Source organism: Mesoplodon mirus, assembly GCF_964341445.2.
Source record: "Mesoplodon mirus genome assembly, chromosome: X".
Lineage (NCBI taxonomy): Eukaryota > Metazoa > Chordata > Mammalia > Artiodactyla > Ziphiidae > Mesoplodon > Mesoplodon mirus.
This window is the reverse complement of record NC_138981.1, coordinates 52,716,923-52,734,873: the sequence shown is the minus strand read 5'-3', so window position 1 is coordinate 52,734,873 and position 17,951 is coordinate 52,716,923. Positions and strand designations below refer to the sequence as shown.

At 51.8% G+C, this 17,951-nt stretch overlaps 1 protein-coding gene across 4 annotated transcripts; it reads left to right on the top strand.

The window, feature by feature from the left end:
* The first annotated feature begins 211 nt into the window (after window positions 1-211).
* On the top strand, window positions 212-16,087 carry AMER1 (APC membrane recruitment protein 1). 4 transcript variants are annotated; one of them, XM_082609945.1, is made up of 2 exons: window positions 212-396; window positions 12,592-16,087. In XM_082609945.1, exon 2 carries the CDS (start codon window positions 12,692-12,694, stop codon window positions 16,082-16,084), a length of 3,393 nt encoding a protein of 1,130 aa, XP_082466071.1. In that variant the 5' UTR covers window positions 212-396; window positions 12,592-12,691; the 3' UTR covers window positions 16,085-16,087. The 4 variants fall into 4 exon arrangements, with proteins under 4 accessions (XP_082466071.1, XP_082466069.1, XP_082466068.1 ...); XM_082609943.1 differs by having other exon boundaries at window positions 212-555; XM_082609942.1 differs by having other exon boundaries at window positions 212-614.
* Window positions 16,088-17,951: the final 1,864 nt, after the last annotated feature.

Genomic DNA, 17,951 nt, shown 5'->3' with positions numbered 1-17,951 from the left:
GGCGTGGGGGGCGGGGGAAGTGGGGAGTCCCAGCGAGGGGTTCTGCAGCCTCTACGTCCCCTGCCAACACCACGCCCGCGCTTATTTGCATTTAAAGAGAAACGCACCAAGGAAAACAGTGGGCGAGTCGGGAAACGCCTTCTCACCGTGGCGATTGGGCCATAAGCCTGCCAATCAGGGCGCCGATGCCCCACCCTGTGGCTGTGGAGTCCGGGGGGAAGGGTATGGGGGAGCTGCCCAGAGCTTGGGGTAGGGGAGCCGGTGCAGGAGGTGACTGGAGCCACGGCGGCGGTAGGGGCGGCAGTGGCGACGCTCTCAGCCGTGGCAGCCAAGGTTCCAGCCCCGGCCAGGGAGGCGCAAAAGACAATAAGCGGGCTGGAAACCGGACCGGGCCGGGTAAGCATTACGCGCGGCCAGGAGCCTCCGCCTGCCCGCCGTCCGATGCAGTCTCGCGTGCTCCGCTCTGGCCGCCTGGAGAGGAGCTCTAAGGGCTGGGCCGGTCGGCATCCGGACCGCTCTGCGCTCCCCTTTGGAACCCGCTTTGAGGACTGTCCGGTGAGGGCCAGAGCAGTGTCCCCTGGGCGCGAGCGACCGCGGCTAGAGGCGGAAAAGAGGTGGGCAGGCCGGCGGGCTATCCTGGGCCATGCCTTGGGGCTCTCGGGGGAGGCGGGGATGGGGCCCGCACGTGCTGCCCTGCGGTCTCGGGAGGGGAGCAGCCAACCAGCACTCCCAGCGGTGCATTTGTAGGCCAGGATCTTTACAGCTTTGTTGTAGCACATTAGCTGGAACAGCTGTGTTACGCGGGTATTGCTCACCCCAGCGGCTCGTCTGCCGCCCCGCCCCTCCCCTCCCCTGCGCATCTCCTGCCTCTCCCTGTCCTCTAGGGACGAAGCCAGCGCGCTAGGCTGGGCCCGACGGGTACTTACTTTGGCGTGGATTGGGGTATCTACATTGTCTGCCTCCTCCCTGGGGGAGCTCAGTTGGGCCTGTGGTCTGCTCACTTCCCTTTGGAACCTCGGCCTTGAGGCCCCAACAGCCGCGCCCCCTGCTCCTGGGCCTCCGGGCGCATCTGGCGCCCCCCCCCCCATCCGCGGACAGGCGGGCTGGCAACCCGGCTCTCGCCGTACCTTGCGTTGGGGCAGCAGCTCAAGCTAGTCCTTGGGTCAGAGCTGCAAGGCCGCTTTGTGTCCCCCACCTACCCCCACCCCCCGCCTCGCCTCCTCTCCCCTTGGAGGGCACTGGCCGCGTTTTCCTCTCCAGCCAATGGTTTAAAAATAGCGATAAGCATGGTGGGGTGTGTGTGTATGTGGGGGGGGAGGGTGTTCTGTGCCAGAGGCTGAGGGAGCAATTATTGTAGTAGGGGACGAACCGTTTGGGTGTGTGTGAGAGAGCTAGAGAGGCAGCCAAACCCTCCAACTTCGCAGTTACTTAAAATACCCAGGCTGCCAGGCCGCTGTCATTGTCTGCTGCAGACACCTTTGACACTGGTGACCTCTGGACTTTGCCTAGGCTTTCCGGTGATGAGGGGTTGTGCGCTCCAGGCGCACCACAGCCCAGGCGGCAGCTGGACTGGCTCCGCAGAGCCAGCCTCGGTTTGGCCAGACTTGTCTTGGCACGGGCCGCGGGGTCAAGGTGAGCCTTTGCCCCTCACACACTAATATCTCCCTCTGCAGCTTTGCCAGCCTGCTGCATTCATCTGGGCTGGGTGGAGGGTGCTGCGCTGTTGGACTCTGCACCCCACCCCTTGGGGATTCCAGCAGAGCCCCCTCCCCGAGTGCAGCTCTGCTCATTCGGCCCCATCCACCGCTGTGTGCCTCTGGCAATAGACTCCAGGCCTTTCTGAGGAACAAGAGGGAGGGAGCTACGTAGGGGCTTGAAAGGCTCTTCTTGGACATTTGACCCACCTCTGAGGGTGGAGAACTCTGTGGGCTGCAGGGCCCAGGCAAAGCCTAGGCACCTTTGAGAGGAGACAGTGAGACCCAATAAATCCCTCACTTAAGGGAAGGCTAGCTGGGGACCTTTGTGACACTAGCCAGGACTGCAGATACTACACTACAGTCACCTCCTCTCACTTTGACCAAGCACCAATACAGTCCCCCTACTTGCAGCTGGGCATCCCCGGCCCAGAGCTAGACATGTCCTCTGCACTGCCTCAGACCAACAGCCACCTAACATATCTGCCCTATATAACTCCCTCCCCACACCCAAACCCACTCACCCTGCACTGTCCAAATTCTCTTCCCTCTCAGCTCTGGGCCTATCTTCTCAGTGCCTTTCCTGACCGTCTCTTGCAGTCCATGATGACCTCTTCTTTCTCAGAACTCAGAACTCCTCCAGGCTGCCTGCATCCCTTGGGCATTTTGGGGCTTAAATTATAATAGGAGACAAATTATAATTGAGTTTCCCTGCCTCTACTTTGTCTCCTTGATATCATGGATGTTTGGGTTCTTTCGGAACCTCTCAGGGGGGTAAAGAAAACCTGGATCTCAGCCACAATCCCCTCAAAGCCTAGCAATGCATAGCAGTTAATGAATGCTCCGGAAGGACTTGCCGTCTGTAAAGCTTTGGAGAAGACCTTAACCTCTCCACTGGCACTTGTCCTGGTTCATATGAAAATGATTAGAAAAATGATACTGAAGGCTTAGCTATTTATTGAGTATACTTAATGAAAATTGAGAAGGGGGGTGGGTTACATCTAAAATTAAAAGTAAATAAATCATGATGTCTCCCTTCAATAAGCTCAGGACCTGGACTGCCCAGTCCCCAGACTACACTACCTTTGGTTGCTGATTCATGAGTCTAGAGGCACACTACCATGGAGAGAGACGAGAGATCTGTATATACAGGGGAATTGTCCTGGGAAGCCTCCAGAAATTAGAGGGGTTTGGTTAGGCAAAGGATAGTGGTATAAGCAAAATTAGGAGTAGGAGCGGGTGGCTTGCAAGCAGGCTGAGTGCAGTGCCAGTCTTTTCTGGTTGATACTGTAAGGTAGAAAGGAGGTTGGGGTCCAGTGGTGGTGGGGTTCCCAAATGCCAGGTTGTGGAATGAGGATCTGATCTTGGGGGAATGGAGGAAGGGGCCATCAAAGAATGGGGAATTGGGAGGTTTTGATATTTTTTGTGTGCAAACATGACACAATAAAATGGGATTTTAGAAAGGGTTTTAGAATGGGGTCTTAGAAAGGGATAGGAAGAGCACCATAAATTGGGCAGGTAAGAGGCCACCTTTGGATCTGAAAGAACTGGGGGGCAGGCTATCTCTAGAGGGAAACTGTATCTTGTCAGCCTCTCTTTGGCCTTGCAGGGGGTTGGGGGAAAGGAGGGAGCCTGGAGCCTACATACCAACGTGGTGGAGGCTAAGCGGCCCTCAGGCCTCTGCTGATCCTTTTTCTCCCAGCTGGACAGGCCTTCACGGAACACCAGTTTGGACACCTATGTTTACAGATGGGAATCCTGAGGCATTGGAAAGCAACAGGGACTTGCTTAACGTCACACAGCATTTAGGGAGAGGCCGCTGCCTCCTGTGCAGTGACTCCACTGTATCCCACTGTCTCCAGCAGCCTCCATTCAACACAAATCAGCACAAATTGCATTAACTAACCCCTCATCTTACCTCACCCATTCATCAAGAGTGAAGGGATACTAAGTTAGCTTGCTAGGAACTCCTCCCCTGGCATGTCTCTTGTGTTTTCGTCTTGGTCTACAGCCTGTCAGGGGCTGAAAGTTTCAGGAAGGGAGGTAATTGAAAGAAGTTGGCAGTCCAGTGATTCTCTCCTAGTATAGTGGAGGTGTTAAAAATTCCTCAAGAACTGTTACATTTACAATCTCTGAACCAGGGGACAAAGGGAATGAGAGAAATAGCAACAAGTCTGGCTTGCTTGTAGAATCAAAGAGGGAGAAGGGCTTCCAGCCCCCTCATTTACAGATGGGCTACAAGAGGGCATGCCCAGTGTTATTTCATCAGTGCCCCTGCCTCAAATCCTGACCAGGCAGATAGACTAGGTGATAAAAGTAAAGCCCTCAGGGGCTTCCCTGGTGGCGCAGTGGTTGAGAGTCTGCCTGCCGATGCAGGGGACACGGGTTCGTGCCCCGGTCTGGGAAGATCCCACATGCCGCGGAGTGGCTGGGCCCGTGAGCCGTGGCCGCTGAGCCTGCGCGTCCGGAGCCTGTGCTCCGCAACGGGAGAGGCCGCAATAGTGAGAGGCCTGCGTACCGCAAAAAAAAAAAAAAAAAAAAGTAAAGCCCTCAGAGGAGGCATTTCATAGCCTTCCTGTGTCATTCATTCCTGGGTTACCCATCTCATTGCCAGGAAGTTCTTTCTCAGATCTAACCTGAGCCTCTCATGCTATGCTTAAACCAACTGCGTGTGTGTGTGTGTGCGTGCGCACGCATGTGTGTGTGTGTGTGTGTGTGTTGGGGGGTGGGGTTGAGAGCAGCTGGCCACCATTGCTCTTCTGCTTAACAATTCATTGGAGATTTCATGGGCATTAAACCATCTCTTCCACCTCCAACTTCTATTCTCTGAATTAAATAATCACAGAGTCTTTTCACCTCTCCTTGGTCTTATTTTTCAAACCTGTGCATGCCTAAGTATATCGCTAGCAAGGCAGGCAGGGAAACCAGCACCACTGCAGAGGTGCGGGTGCCAGCCGAGTGAGGGTGCATTGCTCCCCTGCACCTCCCCTTTTGGGATTAGGGGATAATATGAACAATGGAGGAAATGGCCCGAGGGAGCTTGGTGGAGTCAGAGGCAGCCATAGTGGTGCTGCAGGGGGTGGGGGTGGGGGAGCTTTGCGACCCTTTGATCTACATTTCTTGCTGCAGAGCGTTCATTGCTTTCATCTCCTACAGGTTTTTTTTTCCCCCTGCTGGGTTTCGAAGCAGATACTAACCCCTCTTCTCTAGTCAGTACTCCTCAGCCCTCTCTTCTGGGGGCTGCAGCTCTTTCCGGAGAGAGAGGGCTAGACCCAGACAGTTGTGGTCCCCCTCCTGTCTGTATATGTATGAAATATTCATAGGCCAGGCCTTGTGCATTCAGAAAGAGTAAAATGCTGGGTGGGCTTGCAGGGGGTAGAAGTGAGAGGCATGAGGAGTGAGGCTGGGCCACAGGACACCTCTGTTCTGCAGTGGACCCAACCAGCTAGGCATCCAGGCCTCCCAGTGAAGCCTAGGATCCCCAACATCCCATTCCCTCAACATGCCTCCTGACTCAGCAGCCACTAGAAAACTGGGCACAGGACCGCCCTTTCCCCAGCTTCTCATGCATCCTGGGGGAAGCAGATCCCCGGTCCAATCTCCCATTTCTACATGGGAAAACAGAGGCCCAGAACAGGGAAGGGATTTATTTGCCCAAGGTTACCTGAGAGCACAAAGCTCCTGGCCCCCAATTCTAGGCTTCTTTCTCTAAGCACACTGATCCTGATTCCCCCCCACCCCCAAACCTCAGTTTCCTTACCTGGTCTCTCACATAGGGTATGGTGCATACAGAGGAGTGGATACATAGGAAAGTCAGGAGTCTCCACTGTTCACTCCACCCAGCTGCTCCTCTGCAGGCTTTCCTCGGCTGCCTTGTCACATCTGTTTCCCTGGGGTTAGCTCCTCTCTTGTTCTTCATCTGAACAGGGATGGAAGGAGGTAGTGCCTGTCTTTGATCTCACCCTTGCTGGGTTAGTACCGACATAGTGGAAGCCTTATGATGCAGGCATGACACCTTCCTTGGATACATTCCTCTTTAAGGGGGTTGGGAGCCTGAGAGTCCCCTCCCAGAGCCCCCACTGTTCCAGGCAGCCTCCGCAGCCTGAGGAGAAAGACGGAGCATCCAGAAGATTCCCCAGGAAGGCCTGTTTCTAGGGAGAGGCAGAGTCTGGGTGACCACACCTCCCAGACTGGAGAAGCCCCTGTATATTTGAGGCTGAAGCTAAGGGGCAGAGAAGTGAGCCTAGGAAACCTGCAAAGGGCATGCAGAGAGCAAGTCTTGAAAGTCAGGCAAAGGGATTTGGCCTTGATCCTGTAGGCAATGCGGAAGATTTGCTAAGTAGAGGAGTGATGTGCTGAAATCAGGATTGTAAGAAAATGAACCTGGCAAGGGTGTGCAGGATGGATGAGATGGAAGTGGGGAGGCACGGGGTGGGATTTCAGTGTCATGGCAGGCAGGAACCAGAGGGAACTCTGCTAAGACACTTTTATCATCCTCATAGGACCGGGAGGGGTGGGGGGGAATCTGACGAGCTGGAGTGGAGAAGGTAGCTGCAAGGGCACGTGATTGAACATCTGCTTGGTACCTAGTAAATAATCTGTCTTTTACATTTATCATCTCTAATCCTTACTGCGATTCTAGATGGTAGGTAGCATTTTCTTTATCGTATAGATAAGGCATTTGAGTTTCAAAAAGGTTAGGCCACTTTCTCATATCCCACAGCCTGAAAGGGATGAAGCTGGCGTTTTAGTTCTGGGCTGACAAACTCCAGCTAAATTAGAATTCAGTTGAACCAACGTTGTTTGAGCTCCTGCTCTGTGCTAGATATGGTGACTACTGTATAAGATGAAGGAGGGTGCATTGAGAGAAAGGAAAAGACAGACTGAGCCCTGCCAGAATGAATTGCCCAAGGCTGAGTACGTTCATTCATTTGATGGACTAGTGGTGGGGGAATAGGAGCAGGGGCTAGAGGGCCCAGTTTGGGGTCTGTGCTGCATCTAGAGTTGGTGGGATGCCCCCTTGAGAAGAGGTGCTCCTCAGGAAGCCTGCAAATTAGGGGAGGAGTGGTTTCAGGGGTAGCTTGGGTGGGGCTCTGCCAGCAGCCTTTACAGCTCCACCAAAGAATACCAAGCTAGACAGCCCTTCCTTCAGGTCCTGAAAAAAATGGTTTTGAGAGTAGACTTTGGCTGTGGGTTTTAGACATGGTTGATTCGAATTCCAAATCTCATAGATCATTTTCCTTAAATAATAGCTCAAATTCTTTGTCCCCGTTTTGTCTTTACCTTTATCTTTGTCCCCACTGGCAGGTTTCTGTTTGGACCTTTTTTTTTTTTGGCCCCTCAAACTTATCTCCCAAGGAAAAGAAGAGTCTAGAGGAACATATTCCACGGTTTGGGAGTAGTGATGGTGGGGTTGCTGATGAGGAGAACAGCCACAGGCTGGGATGGCAGCTCTTGGATTCTGAAGTCAGCAGGCTTGCTGGAATGTGCTAGGTGGGGCCAAAATAGTGGCAGCCAGTGAGGACTGGAAATGCTTCAGAGAAGGCTCAGCTGGGTTGGGACAGGAGTGTGATGGGAGGGGGAGATGATGGCTCTTGCAGGTGTGAGGAGAACCTGCAAAGTCCTTACTCTCAGTCTTCTTCCTTTGATTATGGGCCAGAATGGTGCAGCAGAATGGCATAGAATTGGGACTCAAAGAGGCCTGGAAACTGGTGTGGCTCTGTCATCATCCCACTGTGTGACCTTAGGCAAGTCTTTTCCCAAGCCTAGGCAGTTTCCTTTTCTGTGACAAGGAGTTACCATCCCCTACCAGGCCTGATTAATGGATGGCTGGGAAGGAGAAATGGGGAGTGAGGAAGTGGGGAACACTTTGTAAACTGGTGAGTACCATGAGTGGATAAAGGACATCCGTTGATTTGCATTTCCTTTTATGCTGGTACTTTAGCTGAATTTGAATCGTTGACCTTTCTGGCTTGGGCTAGAGAACCTGGCTACTTGAAATTCCCAGATAATCCAGAGCTGTTAGCCAGTAGCTGATTTGAGGCAACATTTTGAGTTCCTGAATGTCAAAGGTTGGCTAAAAGAACAACTGAAGCCTCCTGTGAGATAACTGCACAGTCACCCTCATTTACCATTTGGGTAAACTGAGGCCCAAGGAGGTTTGGTGACATACCCTTAGAGCACTGGGGAGCACTTTAGTCAACCCTGACTGAGGTAGTTTTGCTGCTAGAGACTGTCCAACTATAGTTTGAATAAAATACATATAAAACTAGTCGCCATGTTTTTGAGCCTCTGTTATATAATGCATTTTATTTGATACTTTATATACATCGGTTTTGTTCCATAAAATAGCTTTAAGAGGTAGGCACTCTTAATAGCATCATTTTCCAGTTGGGGAAACTGAAAGAACTTGCTGGATTTCCCCCAGGTAGGCAGAGCTGGTTACAGTGCAGAACTGGCTGACTCTCAGGGAGTGGGGGACTGGGCTTCCTGTCCTTACTACTCCTTCCTTAGACCACCCTCCTCCACATACATGAGGGCAGGATGGGCCCAGAGTGGGCTTGCTCCCAGGAAAACTTCTTGGAGGAGGTCTGGGAAACTATGACTGGTTGAGGCCATGCCTCTGCAGCTACTGCATAAATCCACACACTTCTTCCCTGAACTCAGCCTTCTCTAAGTTGGCTGAGCTGGCCCCAGGAAACAGGGCTGGGAGCAGAACGTTTAAGACTTGGTGGAGCTGTTTCCTCCTTATCGAGAAGGATTCCTGGGGCAGGTTTGTGACTTGTCTCCTGCCTGTATTTTGAGAGGAGGGGAGAAGGAAGAAGCTCTGCCCTAGCTCTGACCTAGCCTTTCACTGGTCCGAGAATGGCCTGAGGCTGGCCTCGGGAGCAGGGATGCCCACAGCTCAATTCTGGCCATGCTAGCAACAGCTGTAGCAAGTGGCCCCTGCCATGGACCACAGAGTAGCCTTACAGGGTTCCCTCACCCACCAGTCCACCGGAAACTTACACAGCCATACAGGCTGAGAAACCTAAGGGTGGAGGGGCTCTGCATTTAGCAGGACCACTTTCTTGGCAGGAACCATGAAGGGAGCTAGCCTCAGCCTGGGGAAGCTGAAGAATCTGTCCCTTTGCTGTCTCCTTTGCCTTCAGCCCCACCTCACTCTCCTGACCAGTGTACTCTGTGGTCCCGAATAAAGGCAGCATAGCCCACTGGGGAAGGACAGCACTGGGACCTGGTGAGGTAGTAAGGTGTATGGAGAAGGGGCCTGGGCCAGAAGTGGCTAGGTGGGGCCGGGCTAGGGGGCTACTAGCTATGGGTGATTCCTGCCACCTCCTGTCCTACTGTCTTGAAGGGGGATGCAGGGAAGAGACACTATGAGTGGGGTACATGGCTCTGGGAGGGACAAGGCAGGGAGGTAGGAGACAGCATAGTTTCAAGGCTGGTCCTTGCCAGCAAAGATAACCCTGGGCCTAGTTAGGAGGAAAGCCTGAAGCTGGGGGAAGAGAATTTCATTCCCAGGGCCACAACCTTGCCTAGTTCACCCACTCCCACCACATACACAGAGGACTTTGTATAAATCCAGGAACATGTCTTTAAAATCCCCTCACACCTGGCTCTTCCTCAGCATGAGCCAAGGCAGCTAGTCCCTTGGACTTCCTGTAGTGAATGGCTTTCTCAAATGAGTGGCCTTTTACCCATGGTCTACTACTTCCTAAGAAACTGGGATCTGACCTGAAATAATGGTAATGCCAACCTTTCTCATTTGTTTTGCACTTTACAGTTTACAAAGTGCTTTTGGTGTCCATTATCCCATCTAACCTCACATTACTGCAGTGGACTGGGGAGATAGAGGGGGTAGATAGAGGAGCTATTTTGATCTCCATTTCACAAGCACCCAAGGCTCAGAGGGGTGCCTTGGCCTGTTCAGGGTCCCTTGGCATGGTATGCAACACAGCCCTGTGACCCATGATTCCTTCCACAACATACTGCAGATCCCTGTGACAGGGAAGGGGACAATGTAGAGAGCAGTGGGCTGGCCTCTACTCTAACAGAGCACAGAAGCAAGGGCAAGAGAAAGCCCAAAGGGACTACCCTCAAGCCAAACCATCAAGGTTCTGGAAAGCAGCCCTCTTTGAGATTCAGTCTGCCTAATTCTTCTGTTCACAGGAATTCCAGCTCCAAAACCAGTAGGACAATTAAGCCTTTGATTCCCAAGGATGGGTAAGCCCATAAGGTTTTTCACTTAGCCCTTGGTCTTCCTTGATGACTAGTCTTGCCCATCCTTTCCCCTAAATAATTGCTGTTTTTACTCACTCCTGTCTAACAAGGCCCAAATTGAATGCCTCCTTATCAAGGCAGCTTTTCTGAGCCCAGGAGCTATCTTTCTGCCTTTCAAGTTTATCCTGGGATATGATCACAGGGTCTGAAGAATGACACTTCAACACTCTGCTTAAGCAATAATGGGGACTCTTCTCTAAGGCCTGCATCATATTGTGCCTTCAGACTATTATATATAGGTTTTTCTACCTGTTAGCCTAGGGGATCCCCAAAAGCAAGGACTGGGGTTTCCCCTTCTGGCAGCACTGAGCTTAATAACTATCATTTAACCAAATGTTCTGGAGAGGTTCATTTCATGAATTCCACAGAGGGGAGTAGAATTTCACAAATAACTCCATTTATTGCCACCCCATCTCCTCAATGCCCAGCACCATAATGACAACACTGTCAGTAATTTCAGGGCTGAGGTTAAAACATCTGTGCTCTGGAAAATGAGCGATTCAGATAGATGATAGGGCCCTTATTCCCATGAGACCCTGGTGCAGAGAACTCTGAGTGTATGTGTGTATGATTGTGTATTTGAGGGGTAGCACTGTCTATTGTGGGCCTATCATTTACAGGGGTGAGCTGGAACAATGCCATGTTAAAGTATGTCACACAGAATCAAAAAAACAAAAACCTAACGTGAGCAAATGGCAATACAGATCTCTGCAGAGAAGGGATCAGATGAGGGTTTTTTTTCTCTTATTTTCTGGATAACCAGCCATTACCTTGCTCCTAGTTTAATATTCAGTTCTGCAGAGCCCCTGATGGAAGCCTGGATCAAGTTGATGATTCAAGTGTCAGGCCAAACAGGGCACAAGGCACAAAGTTAATATTTGCTAGACAAGATCAGGGACTCCAGCAAGGTTCCTCTAATGAGGTCAGAAGTCAGAGGCCAGAGTGTAGCTGCCAGGCTCTCTCCACCTCCAATGCTGATCCTTAGTTTCACTGCAGGTGAATGTGTGAGTGTTATTACAGTGGCAACCAATCACAGGGCTGATGTGCTGGCTAGCTGCTCTTAGGACAACAGTGTTGCTTGCCTCTCCTTCTCTCTCTCTCTGGCTCCCAGCAGCTGTTCTGCCTCCCTTCCCTACCCAAGCTCCTTATCTGCTGGTGGCTACCCTACAGAGAGGGGACAGTGGTGAGGGACTTTCCAGGGAAGGGTCATTGGGTTTTAGCAGGCTGGTCGCTGATACAGCTGTCAATCAGTTGTAGTCACTGGAATGAATACATCAGACAGTGGGGTTGGGGAGGGGGATATGTTGGGGTAGGTGCTGGCTAGCTCTTCTTTTTATTCCATCTCTGTGACATTTGGATATTTAGAGGATTGGGAGCTTAGACCAGAAGGGTGTGTCTTGCGCCAGGTTTGTTTATTTATTTATTTATTTAAAAAAAAATTATTGGAGTATAGTTGCTTTACTATATGTTAGCATATAGAAACTAATGTTTTGTTATTTTCTGTTGTATAGCAAAGTGAATCAGCTATACGTATACATACATCCCCTCTTTTTTGGATTTCCTTCCCATTTAGATCACCACAGAGCACTGAGTAGAGTTCCCTGTTGCACCAGGTTTATTTATTTAAATAGCTGTTGAGAGCCTAACTCCCAGACCAGGGACATGAATCATGTGGAGTTGTGCCTTCAAGGAGTTCCTTTTCTAGATAGGGAGCTAGATGGGGGCCAAAGTAACGAAAGGAGCAAAGAAGAAATAGTCTGCCTCCTGGTTCTAAAGTGGAACTTGGAGGTTTCAGTTGCTGAGGGCCACATTAAAATCTGTTCCCAGCAGGACAGTCACTAGAGAGTCTGACCTAGACCTACCCCTCACATAACCACTATGACAGGGAGGTATTTCTAGGTGTCTTGGACAGAGGATACTGAATCCCGGAGAGTGCCTTGCCCCAGGGCTACCATGCCATCTTAGCTGCTCCTGGATTGCAGCTCTGGAATGTGGGTCTGCAAGGCTTCTACTCTGAGCTTTTGAAGGTATGAGCATGGTCCTACAGGCAATTTAGGGAGCCTGGGGAAGAAGGTGAAACTTCAGGTCTACTTTTCTACCCAGCTCAAGGCAAAATGTCAGTGAGAGCCCTGGCTAATGTGAAATTGAGGCCTGGATGTTGCAGAACTCAGTGAATACTTAGTGGGCTATTTTGCCAGATGCTTTTCAAAAATTCTGTGTCATAAGAATTGACTTCCCTTCTGCCTTTCCTGCCTCTCTACTCCACCCCCTTTGATAATCCCTCTCATGACAAATAGCACCGTGGGCCTTTTTCATATCTGCAGTTCCCCCTGCCCAGTGCTCCCCTGAGTTTAAGGTGACCTGAAGTGAGTGGACCCAGCAAGTGGGGTAGGGGTGATAGCTGCCTGTTGCTCGGTGTAGGGTTTTGCTGCCTTGGGGCCCAGAGGAGGCTGGCCCAGCAAGTCAAGCATATGGAGTGCATTAAGGTTTTCCCTACATTTTCTCTTACTTTCTGGTTCCACTCAAGCCTGAAACCACAGACACCTGTGAAAACAAACCCAGCCTGGTTGCTTGCTCACCAGTACTGTCTCTCTGTCTTTGTTTCTCTCATCTTCAGCCCCAACTGTGATGCTTCCTGACTGATGATGTTATAACAGTGCCCAGAAGCCAGAAGGCTGCATTTTTCAGCTGAACATACCTGAGTTGTCCCCAACAACATGGAGTCCCAAAAGGACGAAGCTGCTCAGGCCAAGGGAACAGCAGTCTCTGTGGATACCCAGGACCAATGGGCCGAGAAAGGAGCCAAGAACAAGGCAGCTGAGATGGCAGAAGGGCCAGCATCAGAGCAACCCTCATCTGGCCCAGGTAGGCTGAAGAAAACTGCCATGAAACTCTTTGGTGGCAAGAAGAGCATCTGTACCCTGCCTAGTTTCTTTGGAGGGGGACGAAGCAAAGGTTCTGGGAAAGGCAGCTCTAAGAAGGGTCTTAGCAAGAGCAAGACCCACGATGGCCTGATTGAAGCAGTCCATGGCCCTGAAGACATTGTCAGTGAAGGAAATGGCCTCTCCTTACCTTTGCCTGAGTCATCCTGCCGACTTCCCGGCTCTCAGAGTGTCCATGGATCTTTGGAGACAGACTCCAGATGCAAGACGTCTGTGGCTGGAGCCACAGAGAAAGCTAGGGCTGAGAAGGCTCCCTTTGTGCCCAAGCCAAAAAAAGGCCTGAAAGGTTTTTTCAGCAGTATCCGCCGTCACCGGAAGAGCAAGGTCTCTGGGGCTGAGCAAAGTGATCCAAGAGCCAAGGAGCCTGAGGGGGCCAGAGGCAGGCCTCATGAGCACGTGAGCTCAGCCCTTCTATCCCGCACTGAGACCCTCCAAGCCCCAAGAAAGGAAAATGCAAAATCCCAAGATGTCCCTGGGCCAAAAGTTTCTTCAGTACCAGAGACTTCTCCAGCAGCCACTGAGCAGACAGCCTGCAAAGATCCAGAAAAAACCATGGAGGCCTGTGCCTCAGCACTCCTGCAGCCCAAACCTGCCCCTGAAGCCAGTGGCCCAGAGGGGCCCCATAGCCCAGAAACAGGGGAGAAGGTTGTGGCAGGAGAGGTAAATCCACCCAATGGCCCTGTGGGGGACCAGCTGAGCCTCCTCTTTGGGGATGTCACATCCCTGAAAAGTTTTGACTCACTGACAGGTTGTGGTGACATAATAGCAGAACAGGACATGGACAGTATGACAGACAGCATGGCCTCTGGAGGCCAGAGGGCCAATCGAGATGGGACCAAACGAAGTTCCTGCCTGGTGACCTACCAAGGAGGGGGCGAGGAGATGGCCTTGCCGGATGATGATGACGAGGAAGAAGAGGAAGAGGAGGTGGAATTAGAGGAGGAAGAAGAGGAAGTCAAGGAGGAAGAAGACGATGACTTAGAATATCTGTGGGCAAGTTCCCAGGTGTACCCAAGGCCCATTCTAAATCCAGGCTACCATCCCACCACATCCCCAGGCCACCTCGGTTACATGCTCCTTGACCCAGTTAGGTCTTATCCTGGCCTAGCCCCTGGGGACCTTTTGACTCCTCAGAGCGATCAGCAAGAGTCTGCCCCCAATAGTGATGAGGGTTATTATGACTCCACCACACCTGGACTTGAGGACGATTCAGGTGAGGCCCTGGGGCTTGTCCGCAGGGATTGCTTGCCCCGAGACAGCTATAGTGGTGATGCCCTCTATGAGTTCTATGAGCCAGATGATAGTCTTGAGAACTCCCCACCTGGGGATGACTGCCTTTATGACCTCCATGGTCACAGCTCTGAGATGTTTGACCCCTTCTTGAACTTTGAGCCCTTTTCTTCCTCTCGGCCACCTGGGGCAATGGAGACAGAGGAAGAACGGCTAGTGACCATCCAGAAACAGTTGCTGTATTGGGAGCTTCGGCGGGAGCAGCGAGAGGCCCGCGAGGCATGTGCCCGAGAGGCTCACACCAGGGAGGCCTACACCCAAGAAGCTCACACCAGGGAGGCCCATGCTCGAGAGGCCCACACCCGGGAAGCTTATGTCAGAGAGGCCCGAGCTCGAGAGGCCTATGCCAGGGAGGCCTGTGGCCGAGAGGTCCGTGCTCGAGAGGCTCAAGTCCGAGAGGTCCAAGTCCGGCAGGAGAAGCCCATCATGGAGTATCAGATGAGGCCTTTAGGGCCGTCAGTGATGGGCCTGGTGGAAGGGGCGTCAGGGGCCTCTCAGGCTTCCCACAGAGGAACCACCTCAGCTTTCCCTGCCACTGCAAGCAGTGAGCCAGACTGGAGGGACTTCCGTCCTTTGGAGAAGCGTTTCGAGGGAACCTGCTCCAAGAAAGATCAAAGTACCTGCCTGATGCAGCTCTTCCAGAGTGATGCTATGTTTGAGCCAGACATGCAAGAAGCAAATTTTGGAGGATCTCCCAGGAGGGCTTACCCTACTTATTCACCCCCTGAGGAGCCAGAGGAAGAGGAGGTTGAGAAGGAAGGGAATGCCACTGTGAGTTTCTCTCAGGCCCTTGTGGAGTTCACCAGCAATGGGAACCTCTTCTCCAGCATGTCCTGCAGCTCTGACTCTGACTCATCCTTCACTCAAAACCTCCCTGAGCTGCCCCCCATGGTGACCTTTGACATCGCTGATGTGGAACGGGATGGGGAAGGCAAGTGTGAAGAAAATCCTGAGTTCCACAATGATGAAGACCTCGCAGCCTCCTTGGAAGCTTTTGAACTGGGCTACTACCAGAAGCGCGCCTTCAACAACTACCACAGCCGATTCTACCAAGGCCTACCCTGGGGTGTGAGCAGTCTCCCTCGATACTTGGGACTGCCTGGCATGCACCCTCGTCCTCCACCTGCTGCCATGGCCCTCAACAGGAGGAGCCGCTCCCTCGACACTGCTGAGACCCTGGAGCTGGAGCTCTCCAATTCTCACCTGGGCCAGGGCTACATGGAGTCTGGTGAGCTTCAGGCTCAGCAAGAAGATTCAGATGAAGAAGAAGAGGAGGAAGAATGGGGCCGAGACAGTCCCCTGTCCCTCTATACTGAACCGCCAGGGACCTACGACTGGCCTGCCTGGGCTCCCTGTCCTCTCGCAGTGGGGCCAGGCCCTGCAGGAATAAGTCCTAGCCAGTTGGATGGGCCTTCCGGCCAGTCTCTATATGGACAGGCAGTCTGTTGCATATCTCCTGTCGCCATGTCCATGTTGCTGTCAGTATCAGGGCCAGAGCCAAGGGCACCTGGGGAATCCAAGTCTCAGCTAGCTCGACCTTCGCACCTACCCCTGCCCATGGGCCCTTGTTATAACCTCCAGCCAAAGGCCTCCCAGAGTCCGAGGGCCAGGCCTCGAGATGTGCTGCTGCCTGTTGATGAACTCAGTTGCTCCTCCATTTCTGGAGGCTTCAGCCCCAGCCCTCTGCCCCAGGCCAAGCCTGTAGGCATTACCCATGGCATCCCTCAGCTGCCCAGGGTCCGGCCTGAGCCCCCAGAGCCTCAGCCCATTCACTATGGGGCTTCCAGCCTTGACCTGTCAAAGGAGAGGGCCGAGCAAGGTGCCTCTCTCCCCACCAGCTACTCCTCCACTGCCATGAATGGAAACCTAGCTGAGTAGTCATCATCAATTCTGGAGTGGGGGGCATGGGGCCTGAGCATGTGAATGGGGATCAGGGTTGGGCAGAGGGGTGGGGGGTGGGGGTTGCTGTTTAACTTGAAAATCCTTTTGGCCAAGGAAAGCTCCTATGAGTTTTCACCTTTTTTTCCCCCACTTCCCTTGTCTGCCATCTGTGGCCACATTCAGCTCAAGTACATCTGCCCTGGGAGATTGCTGCTGCTGCTGCTGCTGCTGTGCTCCAGTTTTTTCTTTTGGGTTTTTTTCTTGTGACCCATGCAGGGTTTGGGATGCTGTAATTTTGTGCCTATTCCAGTTGCCAAGGTAGTGATTATATATATATAGCATGCATCCTTGACACAGACTGAACCCTTAGCACCCTCTGCCACTTCTCCACCCAGTGAATGATGAACCACTGATGAGCAGCCGCATCTACACTGCCTCCCACTTGGGGACAGGGAGCTTGTTTGCTGTTAGCAATGTGAAATTACGGTACAGATCCCCCCACCCCCACTTCCTTTGGTCTTGGCATAGCTGCCACCATTACATCAGATGATATAATCTATTAGCCCCAGCTAGCTGTCCTCAGAGAGGATCAAGTAGCATGTGTCTCACTGCCTATTGCTGTGGACTTTGGCATCATAACCAGATGAAGGCCTTTTAACCTGGCCTGCTACAGCTTGGGTTGAAGACAAAAACGTTAATTCCCTTAATGGAGTGATCAAATTCATCTAGTTGCAAACAGAAGACAAAATAGCATTCTATTGTAGACACTGCCATAAGTCTTGAGCTCTGGAATGATAGGATTTTTTCCTTTTTCGTTTCTTCAAGCTTGTGACTGCCTGAATTGCAGATGCTTTTGAATTTTGGTTCCTTTTTCCTACAAAGGAAATTTTTATTTCATTACAAGGAACACATTCTTTTAATTGATATACAGGAAGAGAAGTGGCCTAAATTAGGCTTGGCTGTAGGGGCTGGGGTTTTTGCAGGTTGCAAGAAGATAGAAAAAGGAGGTTCATTTGTCCGGCCATCAGGAGAGAGGATTTCATACATTGCGGAACTCAAGGCAACTCAGCTTCTTTTGGGAAAATTTCTTCCCTCCCAAAGACAAAAGCTTCCTTAAGCCTTGCCCACCCCTTCACTGGATGCAGTGAAGAGGCTCCATGCTAGCATTCCCAAGAGACAGGACACCAAGGATATTTAGGCTGCTGTTCCAGGCTCTCTAAAGACCTTTCATTTTCCAATTAGCCAAGTTCTTAGCATCATCAAAGGACCATGCTTCTTGAGAGAAAAGACTGTGACTTGCCCTCACTCTGCCAAGCTGAAGGACTCCGATTTGTGTGGTAATTGCAGCCCTTTATGGAATGAATGGCACCCTCCCTTCTGCATTCACACAGTTTTCATGTTAAACTAGCTTGGAAATATTTGTGAGGAAGAGTTGCCGTCAGGAAAACATTGCAACAGGCTAATCTTGCTAGGCTCTACCTCATTAATCACTAACATGAGAGGGGTCCTTTTAAATTTCTTTATTGGAAATGGTATATGGAACATTTTTACCTGGATATGTTGACCCAAATTATGATCCTTGCTCCCCTGACCCTGTCCCTATCCCCCCACCCATCTCCATGCCTGTTAAGAGAAGTGGTAAACAGGGCTCTTGCTATTCCCAAGATATGGCAACTTAGCTTAGGAACAGATGCTGTTGGCCCCCCAAGTCAAGATGACTGTGGGCAAACTGCCACCTGGACAAGGGATGTGTCTGTGCTGGTCTTTGTCACCATTTCTCAGAGTGGGGTTGGCCCAGTGCCCCTCACCACAAAGAGCAAACCTGGATGGTAGAAGCTGTACCCCGGGAAGCACCACATGAATT